The sequence below is a fragment of the Pteropus vampyrus genome, unplaced genomic scaffold (genome assembly GCF_000151845.1).
Source record: "Pteropus vampyrus isolate Shadow unplaced genomic scaffold, Pvam_2.0 Scaffold78, whole genome shotgun sequence".
Taxonomy (NCBI): Eukaryota; Metazoa; Chordata; class Mammalia; order Chiroptera; family Pteropodidae; genus Pteropus; species Pteropus vampyrus.
The window spans coordinates 3833256-3843104 of NW_011888859.1; the positions used below are offsets into that span (position 1 = coordinate 3833256).

Consider the following 9849-nt stretch of genomic DNA (forward strand, 5'->3'; position numbering starts at 1 on the left):
CTGTCCATTCTATGGGAAGGACGTTAGATCACCAGACTCATGATGACTACAATTTATAAAAGAAAAAGATGACACAGAATTTCGAGAGAATAGCTAATAGCTCAGAACTCCTCAAACTGAGTAATGTTCAAGCTAGCTGAAAAAAAAATTATTGCGAAACCCTAGAAATACGTGGATTCTCAGGGGTCTTCAGTTGCCAGCTCAAGAGGCTTACGGTTTTAATTTCTCATGGAAGCATTTTTTAGTTGTGAATATGCACTGCAAAAGGGACATTTTTGTCTTGTAACAATAATTTTATTAACAGTGAAATAAAAAAAGAAAATGTTTACAATTCTAACTTAAAATCCACATACTACAAACTCTGGTAGTTTAAGAAACACTAGAGTAGACCAATTAATCTAATTTTAAGAACTTACGAGGTTGTGTTTTCTGTAGATAGAATTTTGGGTTCGAATTTTGGGGGCTGCGCTAGAGAAGTTAATGAGAGTGAAGAGTCTGGCAAGAATTTTGTTCAACTGGTCAGACCAGAATATTATAGCTCCATGGTAGTGAAAGTTCTGCCATTAAAGCATGATTAAGTTAGTTCATCTAAAGGCTGAGGAACGGAAGGCATATTGGGTTCTCACAGAAGAAATCTCCAGGCGTTAAGTTTTGTCATGTCGCAAAAGAAATCCTCCTTATCTAATTCCTAGAGTTCTGGCTGAGAATAAGTATTGATTATTGGTAAGTTTCTTGTGAGCATCTATAGAGAATTAGCCTCTCTCTCTCAACTCCCCCCAGAATCTGCCTGTACCTCTACTTTAGCAATTAGCATAGTTTACCTTGTGTTGTAGTTACTTGTGTTTGACTTTCTCTTCTTGTGTTCACAGGGTTTAGCCAGAGGGGCAGCCTTGTACTGTTATCATCTCTGTAAAAACTCTTCCCCTTTCTTAAGAAAATGAGTTTTTAAAAATCTGCTCAATGTGACTAGCAGCCAAATATTTTCTGGCTTTCCTTGGGGTATTCCTGATCCGCCCCAATATGGTAAAACTACTTCAGAGCAGAGAAGAATTCTTTCAGAACGAAAATTTAATCCTTTGATTTATTGTTTTCCCTTATCATAATACATTCTCTTTCCTCAAGAACTTATTTCCTAGGTTACAAATAAATCCCCTGTATGTAATATTTATAACATGATGAAAAGCATGTAAAGAAACCTGCTATGAATATGTTTAGTTTGCCAAAAAGCAAACATCCCTCAATGAAGAGAGACTCGAAGACAGCTAGGTTTTTTCCAAATAATAAATATTTTCATGAGGCCTTAATCCCAGAGGAAAGAACTTTTAATTAACTAACAAGGCTACCTTAACCCTAAATCAAAGATAAAGTTAATAACAACCTCTAAACACTACCAAACGATCTCAAAAAGGTAACTAAAACAAAGAGTTAGAAACTTTTCACTAAATATATTCTAATCTCCACTTTAAAAACCCGTTGGTAAAATTAGGTAGCCTAAAGATTCTGGGTTATGGTAATAACCGTAACTATAAAAGTCTAAAAGTGAAGATCTTGGTCTCTGACATAGCTGGGTCTGACACTCTCCAGTATACACACACCTATATGTGTTACAAGAACAAAGCAAGTTGTATGGTTGCTTGGTTTTCTTCATTACCATGGCTACCTGTTCCAGGACAGAAAATCTCTAAAAAGATAAATGTGTTAAATCTGATGATGATCTACGTGATCCTCAGTCATCAAACTGTCTAGGATCTAGTAAGATGTATTATTTTGGAAGAAACCATTTATAATGTCTGAAACCTTGAGATGCTGAAAAGAGGGGGTAGTGACAGTGAGTTTCCTGAGCTTGACAATTAAGCCTGTTATATAAATGGAAGATGGACTGAATTTCTATAGTCACCTGAAACTTCAGCTAACTGTGGTAGACAACGTGGCAGAGGAAGTGGACGGTGGGAGCAAAGAACACAGAACCTACTCAGACCACGCTTCGAGATGTAGATGTAGGTCTAACACGACTGGCTGGGGCCCCGTTCTAAATATGTAACGTACCTCTAAATCCAAAAGTCACATCATACAATTTTCATCACGCTATCTACTTTTATTAAGGAATATCAAATAACGTAAGAGAAACTTTGCAAGACTTTATACTTGAGAGTTTCGGCAAGCGAAGACTCGGCTCCGCATGGGCTGTGGCCTCCCTGAAGGCAGACCCCACGGCTGGCTGAGCTCCTCACCCCGCTGCCTCTCCCTCTCTGGCTGGCCCAGGGCTTTTCATGAGTAGGTGCCCACTGCACATCGAAGATGAAATAGATGACTCTTTGCGGTAGTAACTCATCTGGTAGTGGTTTTGCTAAAACAGACACCAGCTTAATGATTTTTATTTTGGGTAGAGAAACTTATTTCTGTAATTAGCACTGCTTTTCTGTAATTAGCATATAATAGTCAAAGCCTAACTTAATAGTTAACTATTTTTCCACAAATGATTGATCACAAATAACACTGTCAAAAATAAGCTCTCTCAAAAAAGTAGAAAACCATTCACGATAAATAGTGTTTGATATAACTTTAGCTAGAAGTCTCTAACAGAAATCACACACAAAAACTATTAATTTCTTTTTTTGAGGATTGGGTGACCATACAACTTATCTTCCATACTAAAATAATTTTAAGTGTAAAAGGAAATAATAATACTGCCACCAGAGTAACATGGATAATCCTAGACATTCGGTCATTCAAATAAGAGGACGAAAAATTAGAATAAGAATTGTGATTTTTATTCATATTGTGATTCTTATGGTTCTTTTTCAGGAGAGGTAAAGAAAAAGTTATGGCACTGTTTGCATAGAAAGATAGACTGGATCTTACAGATAACTTCCTATGGCACATCCTCAGAGGAGTAAAGACTACAATTAAAACCCTAATTCTGGTACAGTTAAGACAAATAAACAAAAGCTCACCTCTGGTTTGGGGACGAAAGCCCGGCCTGGGATTGTCAAGACCTGCTGAACGCTGCAGAGGTACTGGGCCATAATGGAAAGGCGGCTACGCTGTTTGCTTCCAGTACTGGCTGTAAGTCTCTATGGAAAGATAAATGGGAATTTTAGCAAATAACCCAGTCTGATCATCACCAAAAGATACACAACTAATAGAAACTACGATAAGAGTAACACGAACCACAACCATGTACTATACTCGACCACGCTGCAAATTAGAGACATGCAAATTGAAACCAAAATGAGATACAATTTCGCATCCACGAAATGAACAAAATTTAAACAATTTTAACAAAGAGCCTGGCAGAACCTAGTACTGTGAGTATATGGAGCAACAGTGAACTCATGATCCATTAAGTCTACATTCAGGAACACATCCTAGAGAACACTGTACACTTATACAAGGAGACACGTGTAAGAACGTTTGCTGTGGCATTGTGTGTAATATCAAAAAAAGAAAAACATTAAGGTCCATCAATAGGTGACTGTGGTAATTTTGACAATACTAATAGTTAAAATGAATAACAAGAGTTATCAACATACATCCCAAAATAGAGGAAAAAATAATTGACAGAAAATACGTACGGTATGATTCCATTTATGTAAAAACGTCAAAAGATTACTTTTTATTGTTTGCGTGTTATGTGGGTGCCCGCAAATATATCTTTATCTGTAGTGCAAGTAAAAACATGCATGGCATGATGAATATACATTTTAAGACAGTACAACTCATGGGAGGGAAAGAAAGAGGACAGAATAGGGCTCCAAACATATCTACATTAATCTATTTCTTAAAAAAAAATATATGAAAAATGTCAATATGTGAAGACTAGACAAAGCTGAGTGGCAGGTGAAAAACAACGAGGCATATTCATCTTTCTACCCTGCCTCCTGCTTCTCGGTGTGCCTTAACCCCTTCTGCGTGGCACGGGGTAGCCCTGGGCTGGGCACGCTGGCCCTGGGCTGCACCGCTCCACAGCCGCTGGTGCTTTCTGAGCTGTGTTCACTGCGCTGGGTTCTCTCCTCCTGCTTCGCCGTCATGTACTGGTCTCTAGCGGCCTCTTTACTCTGCTGCTTCTAACGTGCTGTGGGCATGAAGATGACATGATCTGGCTTGCAAAAGGTATTGCCTTAAGTAAGATTAAAAAACAGGTTTTAATCTGAGAAGCTGGGAAAATTTCCTGTAGGCGCAGTTAACTGTAGATTTTGTAGCATTTATTTTGTTACTTAGGAGCCACCTCTCATTTTAAATTACCTGGCTCTTGTCTGTATTTGGACAGCTGAAATTACTGGGAAGGTAAATTTAAGAGAAGTGATGAATTGGCTCCAGTATATCTGACAAAATAAACTCTTCTCTACTAAATGTGAAACCAATAAATATATATATTCTCAAATAAAGAACAAAATTATAAAGACAAAATATAGATTTAAGTTAAAGAATAAGCTTATCGATCAAGTGGTCAAAAATCTTTCTACTTCTTCCTAAAAAAAAAAAAAAGCTTAATTTTACCACTGGTATAAAAGTAATTCAAAATGCACTGGGCAAACTGGCACAATTCAAAGCAGTTGCGTAAAACTAAAACCTGACATGAACAGAATCACAAAATTAGAAGGAAAAAAAAAAAGAAAGAAATGTCGGATTTTAAAAATTATTTCATCCTGGATTTTCTTCCAATGTTTTACTTTACATCTGAAAGGTATGTTTCCACTGAAGAATTCAAGAAATTTAAAAATCACTAACCAAAAAGCCAACCCGGGAGGTAAGAAGAGTAAGCTACTTGGACACGTAGACACATCTAAGTCTATCTCAGAGCACTGTGCCGGGGGAGGGCCAGTCCTGATCATTAACGTCACCCATCCAGTCTTGGTACACCCATGGTGAGGCGTGGGGACCATATGGCTTAATTTAGAAGAAAGCAGAACACACGCCCACCCTAACTCGCTAAGGAAAAATTCAAGCAACAGACCAAAAAGCTCTGTGAAGGACTTCATTAAACGCTAGCAAAATGATTAGTTAAATGGTCAATCAACCATTTAAACATGAATTGATATTTCTGTGATACATGTATTATAGGTAAAGCGATGAAAATTCAAGCTCCATTACAAGACAGATGATTGCAACAGCAAAAGGCCAGGAAACCAACCCAGTTAATTCTTCAGTAAAAGGAAACCTCTAACCCTTGAGCATTTAAAAGCATCCTGAATATAAGAAAAAAAAAAAAAGGGTTCAAAGAATTTTCAAGGACAGTGTTACTTTTCCCCCCTTATTCATCTAAAACAATTTTAAGTAGAAAAAGTTGGCTTTTACTTGAGAAGTGAAACTGCCATGTCTTGGAGACACAGAAAATTACATAATTAATGAAGAGGTGACTCTCCCTGCTAGGAATGTGACCGTTCAACAGCCAGGGTCCCGTAGAGATGGTAGGAGATGAAGAGGCTGATGCTGGACCCAGAAAGAAAAGACCATAGGTCCAGCCACATGGAGAAGCTGAACATCATGACTTCAGCAAAAAATATGACCTGAGTTCAACTTCAGCTGCCCTACAACTAGCTCCATGACCTTTTAGAATACATTAAATTACTCGGAGCCTCAGTTTCATCATCTATAAAATGAGGTCAGATAAGATTTGTTAAGGTCTCATTTATTGCTACCTAGTCTGATTCTTTTTTATGAGTGTAACTTTATACTGTCCATATAATGTCCCTTAATGTGTGTGAGCTGAATCCTTACATTTGGACCCTATATCCTAGACAAAGGAGTAAGAGGACCATGCTCATTTATTTCTATTTGTGACACACAAAGCCGAGCAAAAAAAAATGTTTAAAAGTGCTTTCTGTGGCTAAAATACAAAATTACAAAAATGGCAGTGTCAAGAGCACAGAGAGGATATATAAGAATATGATGCCATATATTCTCCCACTGAAACTGTCACATGCAAAATGTGAAAATCAGAGCAGTGTTACCCGTGCTTCTAAAGCATTCCTTAAATTATAGACTCAAGTTAAACTCTTTTCAATATCCATATTAAAATTTAACCAAAATCAACTTTTTTTGTTAAAGAAAAATAATTGCATATGGTAAGCTTGAAGCAAGACTGTTATTAATAACCACCACTGACATTCTGAGTCACTGAAAATATTACTCCACCTCTTAAGCCTCTGTTCCTTTGCTCTTCTCCCCAAAATAAGAGTACACAGTATTTTGCATCTCTATTGTGTTACTCAAGAACAGAAATACCATAATAATCGTGTCAGCTGAGAAAAAAAATCTAAGGACAAATCCAAAGGTTGAGAAAAACCAACAAAGAAAACTATTAGCATGGCCTCGACTCAAACCGACAGAAGAAAAAGAACAGATTCATGAGCAGGAAGTGACGAAGACCTTAGAAAAGTATGGATGTCATCTTAGAGTGCCTGACAAACACGTGATGGTCCTACACTTTTTTGTGATGGATTTTATGGCTAAACACTCTGAAGCAGTTTTTCAATCTCAGCAGTATTGACATTTTGGGCTGGTTAACGCTGAGCAGTTCTTTCGTGCAGCTGTCCTGTGCACTGAAGGATGTCTAGCAGCATCCCTAACCTCTATGCACTGGACACCAGAAGCACCCCATCCCCACTTGTGACAACTAAAAACGTCCCCGAGGTGTGGATGGAGCAAAATCGCTCCGCTGAGAATCACTCATCTCCAGAGGAACATGAGTAAAGAGAAAGGGATGGATCTAAGAAATAAAATTCTTATGACGCACTCATTCATTGAGGGAAGCATCTAAAGAATTGCACTGAGGTGGTTATACAGTCTATTCTCAAAGAAATTCTAATGTTAAGTTTTTTTTTTACAGAAACAACTACGAAGTTGAATAAAATACATGAAACAACAGCTTTCATAAACTGGACATGTGGGGCTGAAGTGTGGGGCAGTGTGGGGCTGCAGTGGCAGAAAGGAAAGAAGCTGAGCCTTATGACTGTCCAGCTTACACCTGGAGGCAGTTCTCAGGCTGCAGCACGAGGAGCAGTGGCACACACAGATCCCAGAGGTCTCCTTGATTTGAGGACACAGAGGCTGGAGTTCCAGGGAGCCTAGGCAGCCAGCATTTGTGGGGCAGACTACTGGAGGTATGGGAACAGGCGGGGGTCGGAGGGAGAGGGAGAGAAAGTGGACGAGAGCTCCAGATTTGGCTGAGCATAAATCTCTCAAAGCATGAGGTTAATTCCTTAAGGCTTGAGAGGCTGGGAGGCAGAAGAAATTACCACCGGTTGGAAAGCAGTAGGACAAAATGGACTCACAAAGAACTGGAAATAGTCTGCATTCCCAAGAGCTAAAGAAGAGAGCCCTAGAAGACACAGGAACTGGGTGAATTCCTCAGAAAGGTCATGACTTAGTAGTGGGACTTATTTAACTTCAGATTAAAGGCTGCTCTTGACCAGTCAAGACAAAGCTTAAAAGCAAGTCTCAAACCAATCTGCAAGTCACTTATTTATGTGCCAGAACAAAACTCACCACTCAACCAATCCAACAAAATCCAGCTCTCAACAACATTTAAAAAAAACGCAAAACCTCACAGTATATGATATACTGTCAAAAATTACCAGGCTTGCAAAGAAGCAGAAAAATGGGACCTGCAGCAAGGAGGGGGAAAAAGTCAACTGGTAAAAGTACAGAAATGACAGAGGTAATAAAATTAGTAGGCAAAGGTCTTAAAAGAGCTTTGCATATTACGCACATGCACAAAGATGCCAAGGAAAGCATGAACATAATGAGAAAGGGAAGATATAATAAGACTGAAACGGAACTTCTTCCAGAGATAAAAATACAATATCTGAAATGAAAAATACATCGAGTAGAATTAACAACAGATTAGACACTGCAGAAATGTGTGGTGAATTTAAAGACACAGTAATTGGAATTAATTTTTACATGTGCTGAATTGCTAAAATTTTTTAAGACTTAACCAAATACCCATGCATTTGCTAAATAATTCTTTTTCTCTCTGATTTATATCTGATTGTTGACATGTACTAAGGTGTCTGATTCTGGGCCTTCTAATCTAGCCACTGATGTGTCTCCTGAGGCATCACAGCGCTTTATTAGAGCTTTACATTTTAGTAGTTGATGTACAAGTCTTCTCTCACCACTCTTCTTTTTCAAAATTTCTTACCCATTCTTACAGGTTTTTCGAGATGATCCCTGGAACGTTGCTACTTTCAAGGTGTTATCGAAAAAACATAATTTGTAAAAAATAATAATTTGTAAAACATCTTTACAATAATCATTTTTCCTTCCAGGGCTATGATATTTCTCTTAATTTACTTACCTCAGTGATCTTTGGAGACTCTCTTAGTAAAGTTTGGTGGTTATTTTTAGATAGGGCCTTCTTTTTTTCTGTTTCCAAAATAAATTACATATCTGCAAATAATGTATTTACTTCTCTTCACAATAGTGGTATCTTTTATTTGCTTCAATCCCTATTGTATTTAGTCTTCTATTTATCACTAATTCGATCTTAAACTCTTCCCAGCCCGTGTAACTATTCTTTCAATAGATGCAAACGTGATGGTTATTTTATCAAATTCTGGATGTGCTCTGATGCGAACTGAATGTTCTTCCTGAAGATTCCCTCCTCTACCTTATGTTTCCTAGATTTCGCATCATCTTTCTTTTTGGTGTCTCTAATGCTCATAGACCGATGCTTATAGAGGCTTTCGTTATTATGTCAGAAGTGTTGACAGAGGCCAATGAAGGGCAGACCTTTCAATAAATCGAGCTAGGTTAAGTGGGATCACATGATATAACCATACGCAAAAATCAACCCTGGGTGGATTAGAGACATAAATGTGAAAGGTAAAACAATAAAGCTTCTAGAAGATAGCGCAGAAGAATATCTTCATGATCTCAGGATATGAAAGGATTTCTTTAACAAGATATAAAAAGCACAACCATAAATTTAAAATTATGAACATTAGCTCTTCAAGATACTGTAAAAAGACGATAATAACATGTCATAGAAGATGTGCAACACATTTAAAAAAGGACTAGTAATAAGAATATGTAAGAACCCTTCCAAATCAATGAGAAAAAGACAAGCAATCCAACAGGAAAATGGGCAAAAGGCATGCACTTTACAAAAAAAGAGGCTGCCCAAAAGGTCACGTAAAACGGTGCCTAGTTTCGTTAGAAATCAGCAAAAGACAAAATAAAACCACAATGACACACCATTCTCCCTAGATTACCAAAAACAGGCAAGTCTGGCAATAGCAAGTACTGACAAGAACATGGAGCAAAATGAACTCGCACACACTGTTGGTGGGAATATAAACAGGCGTAACGACTTTCGAGAACAACGGAGCATTCCCCAGCAAACTTCAGACCTTACAATCCAGTATTTCCACTTCAGGGTATGTGTCCTAGAGAAATCTTGCCCTTATGCCTCAGCTGACACAAATACAAGAATGTTCAGGATGGTTCTGTTCACAGTAACAAAACGCTGAAACTAATTCGGGGTCCCAAAGCAAGAGAAAGGACAAATTATGACACGGTCAAAGAGTGGGTGGTGTGTAGCTTTACAAATAAACTACAGCTATGAGCAACAGCAGTGAATAAGAATAATAAGGATATATCATGTAGGAATCTGCTTGTATAAAGGTCAAAAATGGACAAAACTAAAGTGTATTAACTATGTAGATAAGAATCTATGTGATAAACCATGCAGAGAATAATAAATCCCAAATTCACGGTATTGATTCCCTTGTAATAGGCGGGGGATAGGAGACACGGTCAGAATGAGGCGTGCAAGAGGGTGTCAAAGATGTTGGTTGTTTAATCATTAACCTAACTTGGGTGGTGAAAATTCAGGGGTCC

General features: G+C 38.0%; 1 protein-coding gene across 3 annotated transcripts in view; it reads right to left on the minus strand.

The window, feature by feature from the left end:
• TFB1M (transcription factor B1, mitochondrial) overlaps positions 1 to 9849 on the minus strand; it is a 66166-nt gene that overhangs the window by 28332 nt on the left and 27985 nt on the right. For all 3 annotated transcript variants that reach the window (XM_011362719.2, XM_011362718.2, XM_023532158.1), the window contains exon 5: positions 2955 to 3074. In XM_011362719.2, coding sequence (XP_011361021.2) covers positions 2955 to 3074 — 120 coding nt within the window. The remainder of the gene's footprint in view (positions 1 to 2954; positions 3075 to 9849) is intronic.